At 47.5% G+C, this 21,546-nt stretch overlaps 2 protein-coding genes across 3 annotated transcripts in view; one reads left to right on the top strand and one right to left on the bottom strand.

Moving 5' to 3' along the window:
- Nucleotides 1-1,127, top strand: part of PTPN14 (protein tyrosine phosphatase non-receptor type 14) — a 171,608-nt gene extending 170,481 nt beyond the window's left edge. For both annotated transcript variants that reach the window (XM_019428332.2, XM_019428341.2), the window contains exon 19: nt 729-1,127. In XM_019428332.2, coding sequence (XP_019283877.1) covers nt 729-857 — 129 coding nt within the window. In that variant the 3' untranslated portion in view covers nt 858-1,127. The remainder of the gene's footprint in view (nt 1-728) is intronic.
- An 11,496-nt stretch (nt 1,128-12,623) lies between these two features.
- The window catches only part of SMYD2 (SET and MYND domain containing 2), a 50,361-nt gene continuing 41,438 nt past the window's right edge, over nt 12,624-21,546 (bottom strand). The window contains exons 8-12 of the mRNA XM_019428394.2: nt 19,920-20,030; nt 18,916-19,036; nt 17,630-17,804; nt 15,239-15,347; nt 12,624-13,069 (exon numbers count right to left, since the gene is read on the bottom strand). Coding sequence (XP_019283939.1) covers nt 12,989-13,069; nt 15,239-15,347; nt 17,630-17,804; nt 18,916-19,036; nt 19,920-20,030 — 597 coding nt within the window. The 3' untranslated portion in view covers nt 12,624-12,988. The remainder of the gene's footprint in view (nt 13,070-15,238; nt 15,348-17,629; nt 17,805-18,915; nt 19,037-19,919; nt 20,031-21,546) is intronic.

Genomic DNA, 21,546 nt, shown 5'->3' with positions numbered 1-21,546 from the left:
GGTAGCAGGAGAGTGTGATTATTCTCATTTCATTAATTTAACAATAACAAGTAGTCTTCATGAAGAGCACAGAATGTGCCAGTGCAGGGGCTCCTGGATGGCTCAGTCAGTTAAGCGTCCGGACCTTGGTTTCGGCTCAGGTCATGATCTTATGGTTCGTGAGTTTGAGCCCCACTCGAACTCCGTGCTGACAGTGCGGAGCCTGCTTGGGATTCTCTCTCTTTTCCTCTCTCTCGGCCCCTCCCCTGCTCCTGCTTGCTCTCTCTCTGAAAATAAGTAAACTTAAACAAAAAATAAATGCTTTACGTGCACTTTGTCATTTGATCCCATGAGGTGGGTACTATTTATCATCCCATGTCATTGCTGAGGAAACGTTGCTGACGTGGGCAAGGCCACACTGTCATTGGAAGAAAGCATCAGTATTCTTATTTTACAAAGGAAGAAATGGACGCCCAGAGATGTCTGAAACCCTACCCCCCTGAGTTCTGGTGGAGGGGAGAACCCCAGTCGGGTATAACTCTGGCCTCCGGGTTTTCTCTGGCACGTGGCAACCAGCATCTCCTGCTGGTGTACGGTCTTTGATTGGAAGAACCTAGAGGGGCCAAGCCTTTGCTTTCTCTTGTACCGACAAATGGGCAGTGAGCAAATGCTTCCTGGATGGGGGAATGGGGATGGACCCAAGGGCCACTCCTCACCCGGGACCTTGTGCTTTTTCTCTTTTCTTGCAGAAGGTGGACGTGCCCATAATGCTGAGGCTCCTCAGGGAGCAGAGGATGTTCATGATCCAGACCATCGCCCAGTACAAGTTTGTCTACCAAGTCCTCATCCAGTTCCTCCAAAACTCCAGACTCATTTAGCCCCCGACCCAGCTACTGGAAGAGGGACCCAGCTCCATCTTGCAGATGGGGACGCACCTCCGGACAACATCTGCCCCCCCGAGCTGGGCGCGGGTGGCCAGAGCAGGCAGGTCACGGGCTCCCCAAAGGCGGGAGCCAAGACTGTTCCCCAACAACCTATATTATTTTATATGAGATAATTTATTTTTTTTTCCCTTTTGGATAACTTTTGTGAATCATCGTAATGCATCATGTTTTCACGATAATATAGTCCTTCTCGTTTGAACCACATTTCGACTGATCTGCATTGTAAATATGGCAGCAGGGAAGGTTGCCCGGTGGATTGTTTTGGGGACAGAGGCATAAGGGAACACATCTCTAGTGAAGCTGTGGCCAGATTAGAAACCAAGCCTGAAATTCATCAGCCTGATTGCTCACGTTCAAATCAGAGATGGCAAGAAAATGAATTCGTCCTAAAATATAAAGATAAGGGCCAAGGTCCTTCCCTGAAGGAAACACACACACACACACACACACACACACACACACACACACACACACACCACTATTCCCTTATATTATTCCCTTATATTTTGGGGCTTCTGAACCTTGATGGCCAGTGGCCTTCCTTCTTCCTTTCTGCCCTCATCCTCCACTGTCTCTTTTTTCCCCAAGTTTGAGTCAAAGACAGGAGCAGCTAGAGGAAATGCTGCCTTTCACCAGATGGCCCTCACCCAGGTGAACGAGGAGCTCTCTGTTGTGTCTCCTCAACACTCCTTCCTTTGAACTCTGGAGCCTGTGTTGCCCTGCCGGGGACCACGACCTCAGTATTTGCTACTGCTCCCTGTTTGCTCAGTGGGCCCCAGTCTGGTGGTCTTCGAGGCTCTGGGCCAGGCCATCTGTGCAGCTAGGCCTCTTGCCGGACTGAGAGGAGATGATGGACCAGAGCGGGAAGAGAAAGGAGACAGGCAAGCCCTTGATATTATTTAAATAGGATGTGTGTGCTGGCCGGGGGACTGCAGGTCGAGGCGGGTAGGTACATTCTGTCTTTCCATCAGTCCCCAAGTCACTGGAAACGTTATCATGGGAACAGTTGGGAAAGCTGATTTATGGGAGCTGTTTGGCACCCAGGTAGCAGGGCCCTAGCCAGGAACCACACCGAGTGTGACCCCCCTCTCTGTGCTGCTATCACCCCAGCCTTTGGCCTGCAAGAGCAGAACTAAGCCCACTCAGGACCCCGTGGTCCAAATTTGGCTACTTGATGAAAGATGCTGGGATTTCTCTCGCACAAAGCCTGTTCACTGCTCTCCCGTTTTCCATACGCCCCACTCTCCAGTTGCTTTGCAGTTTCCTTCTGTTTGTCTCTTCCTGAGCCTACGTCAGTCACCGTCCTGAATTTTTTAGGTCAGTACACAGTAAATTGTATTCCACACGTTTCTCCTCTAGCGGAATTTTAGGAAGTTTTCCTCTCTACTGTCTAGTTCTTGAATGCAACATTTAAACGGTGGTTCTGTTCTTAGATTTGACATTCGTGGCTGTTCCATTGTGCCTTCCTCCACTGCTGACTTTTTGTTTTGCTTTGTTTTTCCTGAGCTGAGAATGAGAAGAAAGAGTGGCATCATATCAACCAGAAAGAGCATGCCTGTGTGATGTCCGGTGATCACACCCCAATAGAGGGGTGCGGAAGCAGATTCCCGATGAACTCGTTCGGAATGGGAATCAACTCAGTTTCACATCTGGCCAGGTGTGGTGGTGGTGGTGGTTCTCTCGTTTAGACTGAGAGTCCTGGTGAGAGAGGGCCCCCTCTTGTTGTCCAGAGTCTGAAGAAACAGTGAAGGAGGGTAACTTCAGTTGAGCTCTGTAGATTCTGGAATTTCGGTGTATGTTCTGGAAAAGAAAACCATGAGTATGACCTATATTTTCAGTGGAACAGAGCTCGTCACCCTCACCAGGAGATGCTCGGAACGTACACTGTTAACAGGCAAAGACGTTATCTGTTGCCTTTCCTTAGACACTTCCCATCCTTGGGCTAGTCTACTGTTAGGGGTGTTTTCACAGTTGGTCTGCGGTTCCTGGCTTATTTGACAAACACCGTCGGCAGTTCTCTTTCGCCTCTTAGGCCCCAGCGTGGGCTCTGTTAAGACTGAGTCTCACATGGGCAGCATATAGATCTGTGTCTCTTGGAGCTCATCACACGGGCGGTGCCTTTCAACCCACCCGCCACGGGAGTAGTTGCTAATGCACAAAATGCAGGGCAGAAGGAGGTTTGCTGTCCAATTTCCTAGCCAAAGTTTATATCGAAGCCCAAAGGAAACCACTTAAAAGTTACTCCACATATTTCACTTTTAAAAACAAATGTTTTGGGTTCTGTAGCACATTTTGCATTCCTTTTCCCATCTCCAGTGAATGCCAGCACAGCTCCTGTGAAATTAGCAGCAGGCAGTGAAAGTCCTTCTAGTGGCATCTGCACAATAATTGCCCAGAGATGCTTTATATCTGGGAAGCAAGCCAAGGAATAAACCTTGAAGCAAAGTGTATTAAATTAGTTATCTAGTTAGAGCTTTTGGAATGAGTTCCTGATGATGTATCAAGTCTGAAGCTGGAGCTGTCGGGGTCTATTTTTTTCTGTTTGGATTTGAAGAGAGAAAATTAAAAATGGAGGGTGGAAAAAGGAGATACCATCTCACAGCAAAGCCATTCAACACTTTGGGGCCTCTGGTTTTGAAGTCTTCCAGTTGAAATGTTTTGTTTCTTTGATCCGTACTCATTTGGGCACATGGGCCCTGTGTTGGGTCTGCCCTTGTTTAACGTGGTCCCTGGATGGTGGGGGCTGAGTCTGATGTCTTCATCCTTAAGCTGAGCTGAGCCTGCCGGCAAAACTTAGCCACAGCCTGCTGAGCTGATCGGTTCCCGTGGGCTCTAAAGAGACACCACCTTTGGTAGCATTTACATTTACACACACCTGTTTCCCTGGACAGGAGGTAAAGGAGGATTTGGCTGCATTGGAGAGGGATGCCAAACGTTGATGTCTTCATAGCAGAGGAAAGAGGACTGTGCTTCTCTTCACAGTTAGAGGGGGAACAGTAAGATCAGGAAAGGTGAAAACATCTCCACATGGAATATTTTGAGGAATACGCTTCCAAGGAGCTTACATTGAGAGAATTTAACTTTTGCAATCTTTGTGATCCTAGATTGACAAAAAGAACTAATTGTTTTCCATTACTAATCTCTCACTGTTTGCCTAAGACTCACCTGGCCATCTCTGGCCCCTTCATCATCCTTCAGCCTGGTTAGAGGGGTTTTGTGGGCTCTGTTGGGTTCTGGTGGGACTTGACCCCTGGCTCCCCCCGTACTCATTTAACTTTTATTTTGCTTGCTGTTAGCTCTTGAGGTTCAGTTATAAACTCCAGGGGCTTTGGGAGATCAGCATTTTTATCCAGCTGCCTAGTTTTCTCATCTTTCCAGCTTAAATACAGGTTGACCGTATGAAATTGACAATAGCTAGGCCATTTTTTGTTACAATGACAGACAAGTCACATAAAATCAACCTAATATGCACAATATTTTTCTTCTCCCAATACAGGATGGGTCCCAACACACCATATGTCATTTCTTCAGATAAGTGCTAATGAACCTGAAAGCATGCGAAATGGGCAGCTTGGCTCTTTTTGTGAACCTGCTGCCTTGCTGTAATGAGCTTTGCCTCACTCAGTGAATGGGTCATGTCCTGGGGCTGGGAAGGCAGAGATGTTAGTACACCTAGATGTTAGTGAATTCTCATAGACAGGGCTGGCCGTCGGGCATATCACTGTGGGGTTTCAGCCGCCATCTTTTTTTGATGTACGATCTGTGTTCGCAGACCTCAGCCCAGTGGTTATGGAACATGGTGTGTGGCCCTGAAGGTGTCCTCAGCCAGAAAGCAGAGGGTGCTTTCTAATCCCACTCCTCTACTTCCAGTGGGGCGAAGGTATAGCTGTTGACTTCCTTTTTGGGGAGATGTGCCAATCACTTTGAAGTTGGGGGAGTTGGGGTATTCTTTGTGCCAGGTTGCTGAGACACAAGGGATGGGATCAGATCAGACCCAGGTTAGTGTTAATCTGTTCCTCATTCCTCTTCCATTTTGGCAATAACTGTTGGGGTCCTAGAGGTGGAAATTTCCAGAAGTACCAAGTGATCACTGTTGGGATCTTTAGGTGGCACTATATGGGGAATTCAGCTTCCTCACACTTTACCAAAGACTCTTCTGCTGCTCTGTTTCATTGTATTCCTGTGTAGTTTATCAGACACTCATCATGCTCTTATTTAGTGATTCCTTTTCATGAACAAAGTAACGACTCATCCAGTACTGCTTCCAGATGGAGAAACTGGGGTTTTCCATGGACACTGCACAAATTTTCCAGTGGCCTACAGCTTTATGGATGACAAATTAGTTGGCCCTATAGGATGGAAATAATCTTAGTTGGCCCTATAGAATGGAAATCTCTGAGATGTTAAAATGTTTGACACTTCCCTTAGATGCTGTGCAAGAAAAAAAAAAAAAAGGTTCTTGTCTTTGCCTCAACTTCTGAGACATCTGGGGGCAAAAGACCTTAGTGATGCATCTTTTGAAAGTAACAGCATCATTCCTGGGAGAGAAGTGAGGGTATATCCAATCAAATTCTGCTAATCCAAATGTGTCGTCCCGAAAGTCACTATAATTCATAGGGTCCTATAAAACTCAATAGCCATCCTTGCCCAATACCCAGTCTTTCTCCTGCCTGTGCTCACATTGTGCATTTGGGTTATAAACTCAGGTAGATGAGCATTTTTATTCTCCTGACTATCTTTCTTATCTCCTAGCTTAACATAGCTGCATCTTTTTCTGCAAGGTCAAAATAAGTGTTCTCTATTAAAATGTCCATGAGCCTGGCATTGAGTATCTGGCATCAATCGATTTCTTAAGACCGGGTCATTTATCGTCGTTTGGTGCAGGAAGAGGGGGAGGATGTGTATCAGTTCCGACTGCTCAGAGCTTGGGTCAGCCCTTCTATTTTGAAAATAAATTCAAGGACATTTTGTTACAAGGCAGGAAGGCGAGAGCTGACGTGCAGCCTGGCTGTGATGAGCCTCTGCGTAGAAAGTCACAGTTTCTTCTGTTGTGCTTTGGGACATCAGGATCATTCTTTTTAAAAAATGCCATAAGCTTGGCCAGAGGAGTTATAAATAGGAAGAGGAAGAGGAGGATGTTTTAGATCAGCCCTCTGGTTGCTGTTAAAAAAATTTATTGGTTCACAAATAATTTTCTGAACTCTGGAACATCTGCTTTCTTCTTCCCTGCCTGTAAGGCTGGAGGGATGGAAATGACGTGGGAGCACCCCCAGGAAAGCCTGGGCTGTGATGTTGGGGTCTGTTTCCGCCTTGCTAGTCGTTTCAAACTGCCCTCAGTGCCGTGGTAGAGCTTGATGAAGGTCATGGATTCTGACGTGTGCCCGGGCGTGCCACTCTAAAGTGTCGTCTTCTCTCACGTGCTGGCAGCCCCACCTTCCCATGCAGCCTTAGCAGAGGCTTCTGCTCATCCACTGAGCCCCGCTGAGTTAGCAGTCAGGGCTCCAGGCATGTCAGTTCCTCTCCCCTGCGATCAGAGGGGGTTCCCGTTTATAGCACATCATGTTTATAATCAGGGCACAGAAACAGGGAGGGTGTCAGTACAGCAATGGCAGTGGTTCTTTGTCTCATCGTGGGGCATGCGCAGGACTGTTTTGTGATGTCACCCTCTTCATTCCAAGAGCACCTCACTCACTTAGGGCTGTGCTGACTTCTCCTTACTGTTCGTTTGTTTGATGGATCCGCTGTCACTTTTCTTTCCCTACTCTACCCTTTGAGTACAACCGCTACAAAAATAGTTCAGTCCGGTCGTGGAGAACCGCTCTCTTAAGCCTCTCTAAATTATGTAATTAGGAGATCTTCATTTGAATTTCAAAACGCTTATAGAGTTTGAAAGAATAAGATCTGGCAAATGGAAAGAACCAGAGAGAAAACAGCTAGAAAATTGTCAGCAACCAAGAAGCTGCCCTCCCCCACCTCTTTCCCCCCCTTGGTGGTAGACATGGTCACTCAGTACTAGAAGAAGTGAAAGAGAAGATGGCTTCGATGATCGGTCCCGTTTGAAGCAGTGATCAATGGTCATAGAGTAGGTACTGCCGATTTCTTTCGAGGTGGACTTCCACGCTTTCCCAGTGGCCGCGTTTGGCAGGGCGACGTGTGTGGTCAGATGAATACGTGTCAGGCTTCCCCCTCCCGACCCAGGGTCCCTTCATCATGGCCTCTACACACAGACCGGCCGAATCTGGTGAAATAGGGACAAGGGCTGGGCTGGCCAGGACCCCCTGGACAGGTCGTGTTGTGATCAGTTCTCAGTTACCTGGGGAGGGGCAGGGTCCACTCTTCATCCACTCAGTCCCTTCCCGGATCGTATCTCCCCAACCCCCTCCTTCAGGGAAACCCAGATGCCTTCTCCCCTGACAAAAAGGTGTCCGGGAGAAAGCTGAAAAGATTGGGTTGGGGTCTTTTTGCGCCTTGAAGGGGAGACCTGCTTTTGCTCAAATCTCAGGAATCCTGCTTTGAGTCAGGGAGGCTGTCAGAGCCTCCTGGCTCGGGGATGCCTGGCCATGTGTGTGTTTCTCAGGGGCCTTGCACCTCCCTCAGCGACAGTGTTAGCTAATAAATGCCTTCAGCAGGGAGCCAAAAGCTGTAATTCAGCGCCTCTGTTTTTTGTCTGTTTGTTTGTTTTCCCACGTGAACACTGTAAAAATGTTAACTGCCATTTCCTTTGACTCAACTTTCTTGCCGTTTGAAATCTCAAAAGTCTATCCACCATATCCTTTTAAAAGTGAGGTTACTCTTCATCAGAGATGATTTCCGGTGTATGTCCTTTGTTCCTTCAGTGGTCAGCCGACTTGGCATGAGGATGCTGACATGGAAAAACACCAAAACGGTTTACATATGCAGATGACTATTTAAACGTATAACCTTATGTAACTCGCGTTACATCAACTAACAGGCCAATTAAGTTTGTTTCACTGGACTTACTGTTGGGTTCCTTAATTCAGTATTTTGATGCTTTCTTTCCTTGTCTGTGTTTTATAAAACATTGTGAATGGTGGTGCCATTCAAAACAATTGGCATTCAGTAGGTTTCATTTTGAAACAACCTACAGACAAGTCCCCGGCTCAGACCCCCAAGCTCTTGGGTCAGCCCACGGAAGCCTTCGGACTTCTACCCGAGCTGAAAGGTGGGGATGTGTCCGCCAGATGCGGCTGGCTGTTGTGAGCTGACCTGGAAAGGTAACCAGCTGTGTTTTGCTGTGAGACACGCATTCCAGGTTGGGCCTGGGGATCCCGAGAACGCGTATCTTCTCCCCTTGGAAGCCACTTGCTGCCTGGCAACATTCAAGTCCAGACTCTTGACTACAGTGGTTGCAAGGGAGAGAGGGAGAAGTTTCTCGGACATTCCCTACATCAGGGGGTGATTTCTTAATATTCGTGTCAACTCTCATTTGGAAGAGACTCCCTCTCAATTTAATAATATTAAAAGCCTTAAGTAAGACTATGCATGTTCTTCTATATTGCTTTTTTTTATATCAGTAAATAAGCTGATGCTTGCCGGTTTTGTGCACAATTATGAGGTGTATAAAACTGACTTTTGACAGTATTTTTTGCACTGTTTCCTATCTGTTTTTATAAAGTCTTTAGAGAATGGTCCTAGTTGTGTATTGTTGATGTTCTCACAGCCCTTGTGATTGCTGTAAAATGTTTCGTATGTGCCTTTACAAATGTGAGATCTTTATTCTAACCTTTTTTTGTAAAAGATATCTATTGACTTACATATACAATAAACCCTTTTTTTTTTTCCAGAGAAAACAGTTGAATCTTCTGTCTTCTGTGCTGTGTACGTTTACATCAGTTGAAAGCATCTACATCCTTTACTTGTAGGATTATTTTCCTAGGCAAAACTGTCTAGGAAAATCTGCATTTTCACTCTGTTAAAGCCCATTTACTTCTACCCACTTTTCATTCCTGTATAACCCGATTGTTTGAAATTTCCAAAGTTGTCCTTATTATAAAATAAAAAAAAAAAAACAAACCTGACAAGGGTGATCACTAGGCAGATGGAGTGAAGACTACATTAGAAAGGGATCTTTCTCACAAATGCCACAATAACCCTTACCAAGCGCCAAGACCCAGCCCGCAGCTGTCACTTCCTCAGACCCCAAGCCGCCGACTTGGAAACCGCAGGCCCTAGGCTGCTCTGGGACACCCCCATCCTTGGTTTGTCCTTCAGTGTCATCAGCAGCTCCTGTCTAGGTTTAAAGAAGGCTGCCTTGCCCTTATTTCAGCCCCTCAGCTGCCATCGACACACACAGTGAGAACCCCTGGGGAAGAGGGTGGATGCTTTACAGACCTTTGATAAGTAACGGGACAACATACGCGCTTCTGTGTTACTCATTTACTACCCTGTCACTACACAAGGAGCCTGGACCCGCTGAGGTCCCGGCTTATGTCACACCGCAAAAATGAGACTACGGTGCGCCACTCTGGGGTGAAAAGGGGATGGCGAGCAGATGGGGAGAAAAGAGGAACAAGCAGTAATTTGTTTTCTCTTCCGCGGATGAGTAAACGGACTCAGCTCATTTTCTTTGGATAACGAACAGAAAAAGCGGTCTTATCGTACAATGTGGAGATAAAACAGTAACCCCTAGTAGACCCGTTTATCTCCAGGCTGTGCACGGAGCTGGAGAAGGACATTTTTTTAAAAGAGAAGAAACCCCCAAGAGCATAAGATAAATATAAGGAAAACCTACACAGATCTGCGATGAAAGGACAAAAAGGATCAAACAGGTCTATTTTGTGATTTTACCTCTTATTTCCCTTAATAAAAATAAATGGGGAAATGCCGTCTGACTTACATGTTAAGAAACACAATGGAAGAAAAGGGCTTATTCATAACTGCTGTCGAAAACATAAAATCTAAGAATTAAGATCAATGTGTAGGACCTGTCTAAACAAAGCCTACCCGTGTTGAGGCAAAGCAGATGGATTGATAAACTCCCCACGTTCTTGGGTAGAGAGACACATGTTATGGAGAGGTCAGTTCACTCCAATGCAGTTCTAATATCGAAGAGCACTTTGTGAGGGAGGAGGGAAGGCCAAGAGAGGGCTTGGCCAAAGGATTCTCAAGTACTTCAGAGGGCTAAATGTGGGAGAATGGTCAGAAAAATTCAAGAGAACACAGAAGATTAGCCCTAATAGATACTAAAAGTGTGGCGATGCCACAATAATTAAGAATACAGAAATAAACCTAAATCTTAAGGGAATGATAATGGGACCATTTCAGATCAGCAGAGGAAAATAAATCAATAAATCATGCCGCCATAAGTGGCTAGCAATTTTGAATATTAATTTTAAAGAGTACAACTGGATGTCTACTAAATAAAATAATTCCAGGTAGAGCAAAGACTTAAAAAAAATTGTTTTATTTCTTTTCTTCATTTAAGGATGAGAACAATCTTTTCTCTATAGCAAGTGTCATGAAAATAATGGACAACTAGAGAGAGAAAATATTTTCAGGACATGGCAAAGAGCTAATATCCCAAAATACACTGAGCTCTTATAAATGATTATGAGAGACATAAACAGGATAGACAATGGCCATGAATGCTGACTCACAGACGAAACATACGGATTCCTCGGTTTTGGAGAAAGTGCCCGACCTCATTAATAAATGCATCTCAAGCAAAGTATTTCACACAGTAGACTGGCCAAAAAAAAAAAAAAAAAAAAAAAAAAAAAAAAATCAAATAGTATAGTACAGTGCCGTTATGAGGGTAGAGAAAAACAAATACTACAAATATTACAGCCTTAGAACCTGTTGCAGTGTTTTAAAAAGGAGATGTGGCCATATTTATTCAAATTTTAAAAAGTCGCCAGTACTTGGTCCTGAAATTCCACTTCTTGGAATCTATCCCCCCACATGGTCCCACCTGACAGCAAAGTTCCGCATCTAAGACTGTGCCCTGTGGCACTGTTTACAGGAACAGCAACCTGGAAAAACCACATGTCCATAAACAGAATGAATAAAATATGACACATTCACTGCAATGTTCTGACTCTAAAAAGAATGAAGCAAATCTGTAAAAGCTGGAATAAAAACAGGTCCATATTGTTAAACCAGAGACAGATTCTGAAACAGTATGTCAGTACCATCCTGCCTTTGGTTTTCTAAATCGATTTACATGTACATCCTGCACAGGCACGGGAAAACCTGGGACCACGTAAGCACATGGTTTCCAGGGGTTACATCTGGAGAATGGGAGCGGACAAGAAGAAAGAACAATTCACGTTTCCAGTATTATGTACAATTGAGAAACTGTTACTTTCAGAAGGTTTATAAAACCTTTGGAGGGGCGCCTGGGTGGCTCGGTCGGTTACGCATCCAACTTCAGCTCAGGTCATGATCTCGCGGTCCGTGAGTTTGAGCCCCGCGTCGGGCTCTGTGCTGACAATTCAGAGCCTGGAGCCTGTTTCAGATTCTGTGTCTCCCTCTCTCTCTGCCCCTCCCCTGTTCATGCTCTGTCTCTGTCTCAAAAATAAATAAACGTTAAAAAAATTTTTTTTTTTTTTTTTAAAAACCTTTGGAAGTGGTGGGCTAAGCTTATTGTAGGCTTAGCTACAGAGTAAAGTAGCCTTTTCTTAAAAGGTGAAACTCCCTGGAACCAGGACCCAGGACCGTGCCTAACTCATCTCTGCACGTGGAGAGCCATACAGCGTTCTGCATACAGTAGGTGTTCAATAAGCATCTTAGTGCACTTCTCTGAATAAGAGAATGCGTTCTGCCTGAATCCCACTGTGTGCCGTTAACTGTGTGTGCAAGACAGGCGTGTGGGTGTGAGATGTGTGGGCGTGAGACATGCGTGTGGGTGTCGAGGAGGCAGGAAGGGTAACGTTCAGGATTCAGCTGTTCAAGCTGCTTGCGGATCACGCTATGGAAGCTGAAGTGTAAACTCCACAGGCTTTAATTATTACCTAATGGGGAAGTTCCTCGCTTTGGACTGCAAGAAACTTAGCCTTAGAACCTGTTGCAGTGTTTTTAAAAGGAGATGTGGCCATATTTATTCAAATTTTAAAAAGTCGCCAGTACTTGGTCCTGAAATTCCACTTTCCTCCAGGAAACACCCTTGCACCCCAAGCAAGCCCGGTCCCTGGCCCTGTCCTCCGCGGCTGTTGCTAACAAACAGTCCCCTGGTTGCTGCCATCCAGGCAGTGGGGAGCTGGTTTCCTGCCGGCCGGCCGCGCGGGGAGGGATCAGTGTTTGCTCAATAACACAGAGTTGGTAAGGAAAAAAACATTTTTTTCCTTCTCAAGCTTATCCTGGATTGTTTCCAAACACGGACAGCACTGCATAGAACAGTCAACAGAAATGAGAAATGGAAAGTCTGCTTTCAGACAGAGGACGAAAAAAAAAAAAAAAAAGCCAAGGAAGCCAAGCATGCAAGATGCACCTTTATGCACGGAAGGGATTCCAGATACTAGACCCATGACTCAAGACAGACACGTTCTCTTGCCCGGGGAGCGGGGGTGGTACGCAGGTCACTTAATTGTACCTTCTCTCTTTTCTCCTCCACAGGCACTGATCCCTGAAAGTCACTACAGACTAAGTGGCCGCCTGCCCCCCACGCCCGCACTCCCACACCCGGCTCCCACTGCCACTTTGAAATCCTCCCCGCAGACAGAAGAAAAGACAAACTTCCGATACCATTATCTGTTTTATTCTCTTTCATCGTCCAGGTTTGTTCAGCACATTAGAACAGGCATGAAACGGAAAAGAATCGCATATTTTAATTCAATCTTTCCAAAGTATATGATATTTGAAACCATGCCATTATCTCTTGGGGAGAGGGGGGGAGAAAAGCATTCAAAAATTATTTTGGTATTAAGATTAAAGATTAAGACCAATTCCCAGGGGGGCCATGTGTAAGGTTTAAGGGCAGGTATTGTTTTTCATTCCAATGATTTTACAGAAATGCGGGAGTGATGTGTACAACTTGAATGAAATATTCAAATCCTTGAAGGCTTCTGCACTAACATTTAAATAAAAACTAACATGTAGGCGTAGTTTCAGTGGCTGTCAATCTCCTGTTTGATCTCGGAAATGTACGGATGGTCTTTCCCGTGAGCCACTTCCATTATCGCGATGGCCTAGGAAAGACGGAGACAAGGAAAGGGTTGAGAGCCTGAGGGCAGCCCCTCCCCCTCCCCTAACCTGCACCCTGGGCTAACTTAACTCCAGCTAAGACTTCTCTGCTCCAAGGCACAGGATACATCCTGGCTCCTGGAGCCATGTTCTCTTCCAGAGTCTGGCTTTTTTTTCTTTCCTTTTCTTTTCTCTCTTTTCTTTTTAATGGACAAGATTATCTGATGACCAACTAGTCACCCAGTCTGTACTGCCGAGTACAACATTCTACAACGGTTGAAGAAATGATACAAAGAAACTGATCTCATGACATTCCAGATCTTGCAGTAGAAAATGCTGTAGGGATAGAATTATTTGTGCTGAACCCAGTACACGCGGTGCTGGAACAGAAAAGGCCACGGTGAACTTCATACTGAACGTGTTTTGATTTTAGTCGACACTGCTCATCTCTAAGACACGACTAAGTCGTTTTTCCCTTTCGAAAAATGCATGCTTTCCTTGTAATACACATTCTTAAAAACAAAAACAAAACCAAAAACTTCAAAGTCGTTTCAGGTTTCATTTGAGGCAGCTGGAGAGAACATATTTAATAAGGCATCTTTACAGTGAAGTAATAGAAACCGAAGAGGTGCCAGCAGCTCCATCATTTCCCAGCTGTGTGACCTTGGGCAATTAACTACTCCGCGCCTCATTTTCCTCATCTGCGAAATAAGAATGATGCCTCCGAGTTGTCAGTGCACATACGGTGTTTAGAACAGCATCCGGCATATAGGAAGTACAGACCAAATGTTATCGGCAAGAATTTATTTTGTTCTGTATTCAACTCTATTGCGGCAGAAAAACTTAAATTACTCCCACCCTCCGAACAGGGAATTTCTGATGGCCTGTGACTCTGATAGATGATCCTTTCCGTTGTACCATTCTCTTCCTAAATCTCAAACCAAAAGGAGGCAGGCCAAGGAACAGCGTGAGCCTTCGGGACACTCGGGAATGTCCTGTCCAAATGCCTCTACTGCGTTCATTTCACAATTCACAGTCCTTTTTCGGAGCTACTTCGTCCTTCGCTGTTCTCGTACCTCATTACTAAACACCAGCACCTTGCAACTCTGACCTAACTGGCCCACTTTCCCTCAACTCACCAAGGCAACAAATCTGTTATCTTAGGAGGTAAATTCTATGGTTTCAAAACAGAAAAGTGCATGCTTAGCTCACACTGCTAGCCTGGTCAGGTCTCGACCCTTCCATTTGGGATGTGGGACCTAAGTAGTCTACTAGGAAGTCTGAGAGAGCCTGGCCCCAACACTTACACACACTCTCTTACAGGAGTCAACAGACTGACCCAAAGATTACAGTTCCTCAACTGTTAACTGCTACGTAAAGAACGAGAATTGATATTCGGGACGGTGACTCCAGCTACCTTAAGGTGCAAGGTCAGGGCCAGGCCCCCTCACCCACCGGCACCACAGAGCAGCCAAACACCGAGGGAGGCACATGCCCAGGGTCCTAGTGTCCCCTGTGTGCTGGTCACAGCCTGGGCAAGTGGAGCTTTCGACTCAGGAAGACCCCAGTCTGAATGAAGGCCTCCGACTGAATCTCCATTTTTCTACCAGAAAACCTGTTATCATTTTTGTGAGAATTGAAAGGGTCCTGGCACATAACTGGTACTTGATGAACAATGATGATGGTTTTTCAGTACGCTTTAGAAACTGCAAACGCATCATCATAATCCTGAGGAACTCTCTCAATCCAACTGCCTTGATTTCACCTCAACTGGGCAGCATAAATCCCAATCCTAAAGGCAGACACACGGACGATTCCCTCACCACAGTCTCCTGACCCGCCCCGTGGCCCCTGTCCACTGCCAGGGCTTCATGCGGGCCGGGGGCGGCACCCCCATCCCCCCCATGCTCGGGCTGTGCCTAGAGTCACAGCCAGCCTCTCTCAGTGTGTGCAGCCCTTCCCCAAGGGAGGGCCCGGATACAGACAAGGCAAAGGCTCCATCACTTACTATACCCCGACCTGCCCAACCCCCTGCCTCCCACGTCCCTGCCAGAGGGGGATCCAGAGCTGGGTGGTTCTCCATGACTTCAGTCCCTCAGCCCAACCAGGTGCGAGGGCAGGAGACAAAGGGGCCGCGGGGCACCGGGACCCCCAGCCTCATGTTGCAGACGCACCTTCTTCAGGGCTCTTTCTCCAGCAGCTCTGTTTTCCAGGCCCATGTACAGCCTTCCCAGCTTCAGCCACATGGAGGCCACATTGAGGGAGTACAGAGGGTAATGTTTGCTGGAAGAAGAGAGGAGACAACAGGCCACGGTCAAAGGGCGCCAAGCAGCCTGCAGGCCAGGCGCCATGACCCCATGGCAGCCAGGCTCCTCCAGGCCCTGGCAAATTCTGGGTGGACACCGTGGATGGTTCGACCCTGTCTGAGCACGCAGACGCGCTTCATTTCACGCAAGTGTGTGTGTTTCTGAAAAGCTACATCGAAACTGCAGGAGAAATCCTGCAAAAAACACCGAAAACATGACATTCGACCCCAGTCCCAGGTTTTTGTTTTAGGTGCACTCAAAGCACGGCACTGGGAAAACATCTTTGAAAGTGAATGCCCCATTTATCTGGGCCTGTCTCCTCACAGACATTGGCAGATTAGGCCTATCCGCTCACAGTAAAAAGACAGAACGCCTGTCAGTGTTATACACACACCCGCGTGTCTCCAGAACCCAACTTTCTGTCACACTCGATGGCTGTCACTTGAGTTAACAAAGCTGTCAGCTCTCTGAAGTCAGGAGAACACCTACTTCCTCTGGGTTTGCTTTCTCTGTTGTCCAGCAGAGGGCTTTACATACAGTAGGCGTTCTCTCTGTTTTGTTTTCAAAAGCAGGGAATAATTTGGGGGAGTGGGAGCTATTGTTTTTAAAGATGATTTATTTATTTTGAGAGAAAGGGAGAGAGAGAATCCCAAGCAGGCTCTGTGCTGTCGGTGCAGAGCCCAATGTGGGACTCGATCTCACGAACCGTGCGATCGCGACCTGAGCCAAAATCAAGAATCAGACGTTTAACCGATGGAGCCACCCAGAGCCCCATTCTCTGTCTGGTTTTAACTGAAGGCCGACTGGTAGGGCCTGCCTAGGAAAGACAGCAGGAGGCAGCTTATGGGTGGCACAGGACGAGGGGAGAGAGAATGTACGAGTGTGTGCAGGTGTTTATTTACAGACCCGTCTGTACAGCTCTACCCTCAAGATCCATCCATACGAGACGACGCATTCTATCTGTATTCCTAGGCAGGCAGCACGCTGCCTGGAGGAAGCGCTGGTGACAGTGGCCCCACAGAAAGCCAGAGCTGGCTTCCGGGAGGGGCTCACCAAGCTAAGGAAGTGTCCAGCAGAGCAAGGCCCAGCTGGGAGAGGGAGCACAAAGCTAAGATTATTTCATTCATTCTCATTCTTTCTCTCTCTCTCTCTCTCTCTCTCTCTCTCATCCCTACCCTCCCTCCCTCTAGATCTCACAGAAGGCTCTGTGCATAAGCCCAGAGGACTTTGTCACCCACCTCAGGAAGAAGATAGGTTGTGAGAGAGTCTGTGATGTAGCAAATTGTTTCGAAGAGCAGATTTTAGGAGCTGGCTTCCCTTGAGCTCCCCCTGATGGCTAGTCAGGGTAGCGCAGGGGAAGGGGAAGGCAGTGGAAATCCAGACCAAACCCAAACTTTACAGTCCCCAACCTTGGATAGTGAGGGAGAACTGAGGGCTTCTCAAATCCAGGAGAAACACCTGGGGTGCTTCTGGGGCACAGGGATTTCAGAGCTAATGCCCAGAGATTCTGAGCCACTTGGTCTTGGCGAGACCCTGCAAATGCACAATGGTAATGTGTTTAACAAGTGCCCCACTGATAAGATCTAGGCTATCCCAGCCCTGAAATGGCTAATCGGAGCCAGAGGAAACTGCCACGACCTCCATCTGTCACACACTTTAAGGTTTAAAAACCCTCTCGACAGGAAACTTCCCCGGGGCTGACATTCATTATTACTCTAAGTTAAAATCCAACTTGCTGTATTCAGAACTAGCAGGGTAGATAATGGGTAACCAACCAGAGCCAACTCAATGGTCCCGGCACTTCCCTGTTTGCAAACTGGGAAGCAATTTTAAAAAACACAAGAAGGGGATGGTGTGAGTAACGATGGAAAAGCAGGGATGTGGGACCACCACTTACCAGGTAATAAGTGTGTTTCGTTTGGAAGGCACAGGAGGAAAAAGAAACAAGCCAGTGGCTTTTTAATCCGGATCTGAATTAACTAGTTTGGATACAGCACCCTGGAGAGGCCCCGGGAGGGCTCTTGCCCCAGCACCCCCTTCATAACCTCACACCTGCCTCTACAAGCGTTCTCTTCCAGATGCCAGGCCTGATGCAGAAGCACCCTGCACCTGTGCCTCCAGGTGTGGGTGCAGCGAGAGAACGCTGTTCTAGCATGTTCCCACACAGCGCGGTCAGAAAACAACACAGCTGAGGTACACATTTCCAAGCCCCAAATTCTGCTCCCCGCTAAGACGATCAGAAACAGCCACTGCCATCACCTGTAGGGCTTAATGATCTTCTGTCCGTATCGCAGGGCTCCTTCCCAGTCCTGCATGTACAAGCAGACACCCATGGCCTGGTACATCATGTGCAACATGTACACGTTGCTGTCCTCGAACACGGAGCTCATCTTCTCCTGGCTGAGCTCACAGATCTCCAGCAGCTCACTAGGGGGTGCTCTGGCGTTAAGGAAAGGACAGGCTGAGGCCTCTCGGCTTGGACAGTTCCAAAGGCTGGTTCCAGCCGTTACTCGGGTGCACTCCGCCCCTACCCTCGCCCTCTGCAAAAGTCAATTACAGAAAGCCAAGCAAAAGTGAAAGGCAATTATTTTTTTCTTTTAAAGAAATTTTTTTTAAATTTTCAAACACACAAACCACGAATTCATGACCTGAGCCGAAACTGGACGCTTAACCGACTGAGCCACCCAGGCACCCTGGCAATTATTTTTTTCTTAAAGAAATGTGTTTTTTCTTAAAGAAACAAACTTCAGAAGAAAACTGAAGACCTCAACTATCAAACACAATTTGAAAACTTTTAGCCACAGGGAACAGACCCTCAGGTCAGCTGTAAACCATGTTTAGGATCACAAATCTCAACCTTCTAGTTAAATTTAAACCTTCACCCAAGCTCAGTACTTCGGTTGAAGCATTTCTGAAGAAAAAGTTCTTTTTTATGCTGAAAAAACAACAAAACAAAACATGCCTTTCTTCAATTTCCTCCAGTGTAAATGTGGGGGAAATTTTCAGCCCAAGAAAATGCTAGAATGTAATGGTTAAGAATATGGATTATGGAAGTCAGCAGACCGGGGGAAAAATCCTGGCGGGCTCTGTCCCTTGGGCAAATTACTTGCTACCTGAGAGTCTGTCCCCACCTGCTACACGGGGATGGCAACATTGTGTGTTCTTGTGTGTCCCTGTGAGGACTGGGTACAATAATGTAAGCAAAGCCCTCCTCGCTGTGCTTGCCTGGCGTATGACACCCAACTAATGAGGGCCGTCAAGGAACTCTTCTCCACAACTTTGCACAATAAAACTCTTCCCCCACATCCAGCTCCTGGCCAAACTAGTGAAACGAGGAGAAAGAAGATGAAATCAACATGGTAAAACTTGGGCGTGGCTGACACCAAGTCATGGGTGGTCAGTAATTCTTCCCACATTTCCTGGGAGCCATTCATTCTTTCGTGTTCAAAGCCTTACACCTGCCCTTCTGCTCCCTCCTCCCAGCTCTCCGGCACCTCTTGAAGGCGAGGGACAGTAAACTTCTGTTGTAAAGTTGTAAAGGATATATTTGTAGTGCTTGGCCCTCCGGAACTCCTCGATGACGTTGCGTGCGTATCTGACCATGTCACGGATGGTTTCCGCCTTTGGTGGATCGCTGAGCTTCCGGATTTCCACCTTGGCCTTATCCTGGGGGAAACGTCCACAAGTGCAAGGTGTTATCTCCCATGGAGACGACACTGACGGGGAAACCCCTCAAACAGTATATTTTGAGGCTTGCCCACTCTAAAGTTACAAAAGAATGAAAGGAAATCGGGCAATGCATCTAAGGGAAACCTAGTACTCCATTACCTTTTTACAAAAAACAAACAAAAATAATTTTCTAGGGGCACCAGGGTGGCTCCATCGGTTATACGTCCGACTCTTGTTTTCGGCTCAGGTCATGATCTCACAGTTCACGGGGCTCTGCACTGACTGCACGGAGCCTGCTTGGGATTCTCTCGCTCTCCCTCTCTCTCTGCCCCTCCCCTGCTCATGCGCTCTCTGTCACTCAAAATAAATAAATAAATAAATAAATAAATATTAATATATATATGTATATATATATATGTGAATTTTCTGGACAGTCCTTATCCAGGCAGCACACTTAGAGTGTGTTTGCTATGGGCAGATATGTGTGTCCACACATCTATGAATCAAGAGAATAAGGAGGGTGGCATGGGCAAAATGATATTGGTAATGCCAGGGAAAATGTTCCTTATTCTCGTGAAGAGGTTGGAAAGCCTCTCGTGTGCTTTTTCCCTTCCCTCTCTTTTAAGCAGCCAGTTCTTTCCAAGAAATAGCCATTTGGCAAATCCTTCTCTTATATGCACAGTGAAATGGAAATGTTTCAATCAGCTGTAAGAATCGGCTTTAAACAGAGGCCTGGTGTAACTAGCTTCCTTCTAGCCACCTTGGCAAGACATGTGAAAAATACTGCAGGAGGAGACACCCCAAGTCAGACAGGATACCCGACTGGCAGCGAGGGCCTGAGACGCAGGCTACGGTCAGCACCTTGACCCCATCGGCCTACCTTGTCTTTGGTGGTGCACTCCTGGCACTGGCAGGTGAAGAAGTAGGAATCTCTTAACCGGTCATTCCTGTCTTCGGTTGGGTACAGGAGGTCGATGTAGCTGGTGAAAACCTGAGGGGGTCCGAAAGGTGGAAAACACCAGCTGCTACAGGTAAACTTGCTCCTTATCCTTTCTGTGGCTCTGCAAACACTTACAGGGATGAGCACTGAGGAAGCCACAGTTTGGGGTATGTTCTTCCCTTTAGCTCACTGAATTCTTTAATGTCAGCAGTCCCCCAGTGTTGTCCACCTCCTTGTGATGGAGAGAAAGGGCCTCTCTTGCCACCTTCCAGAGGATCCAGAAGCCCACCAAACAGTAAACTGGAGAGTTGAAAGCCTCCCCACCCCGGCCTCCCCGAAGACAGCAAGCTGTGGACTTGTCCCAGCAAGCACATGATGCCATCACACGTGTAGAAGCAAAGGCCCCACTGGGCAAAGACTCTATCATCCTTGAGATTGGGCCTGGCCTCTCTCTGCCTGGCCTTTATTTATCCTCTTGTCTTGCACAGCTTGGGCCGGCCCAGATGCATCGCTGGGTTGGGGGGAAGCATGGACACATACACACTGATAGGTTTCCCTTCCATCAGCTGGCAACGGGATAAGAAGCTGGGCCCGGCGGGCAGGACAAGTCAGCACAGGGAGGACACAGCTTCCAGGACGCCAGCACGCTGCTGCCTGACCCGGCTGGGCCAGAGAACTTGGAAAAGTCTTGCCTCTGGGCTCACTGGGTTCTCCCGTCCTTGCTTTTTTCAAACGGGGTCTATAACCGGGGCTTGGAGCATATGGAGGAGACGGGCATTTAACTGGCCATTATCTACTCACTGGGACAGCGCTCGCTGCGCATCCCACACCATCAGGCAAATGTCTGACTGAACAGATGGATGTCACAAAGCCGTCCACGTGCCAGTAACCTCGGGCACTGGCAGGCAGGCAGGGGGCACTCGCGCGGGGCTAGGTGCTTGCAGGCACAGCCAAGCCAAGCTCTCCCAGACCCCAAGGGCGGCACCGGAGACCCCGCAGCTCATCTGACACCCTCTTTGAAGGGCAAGTCTCCCCCAAGGCAGTGACCTCCCCAAAGCGGGGTCGCTGCATCTCAGATCTGTCGGAGCGCGAGGGCAAACCAACAACAGGAGCCAGCCCTGCCCGGCCTCGCGTGGCCAGAGCTGCCTCAGTTCTTTGAAATGACTGATGGACACAAGACGCAACAGACACCAGGGCCCAGAAGGTGGCGACAGAGGCCGCTCAGTGTCGCCGCTCTGGCCCAGACAGAGCCCTTCTAGGTGACAAACCGCTCAGTCTCCAGCCAGCCTGTGGGAGCACTGGAGCCTGGTGACTCACTTTCCGGCCGGCTGAGATGGGTCTATTTTAACAGAAGAGGCATAACGGCAGTCGCCAGACATCTGGTACCCAAGGTGCCCCAGCCCAAAACAGGGTCCCCTCGTCCTGATGAATGAAGCAGACGACAGGAAGTCTAACCTGTGCCCTGGACTTCAGCTCCTAGTATGGCTGTGGGCTGGTTAACAACTTCCAGAGAAGCCAAGGCCTCGAGCATTTGGCACACAGATCACGGTCTTCAAATTTTAAAATA

This window comes from Panthera pardus, unplaced genomic scaffold (assembly GCF_024362965.1).
Source record: "Panthera pardus isolate Hobbes unplaced genomic scaffold, ASM2436296v1 HiC_scaffold_21, whole genome shotgun sequence".
Taxonomy (NCBI): Eukaryota; Metazoa; Chordata; class Mammalia; order Carnivora; family Felidae; genus Panthera; species Panthera pardus.
This window is presented reverse-complemented; position numbering and strand designations above follow the sequence as displayed.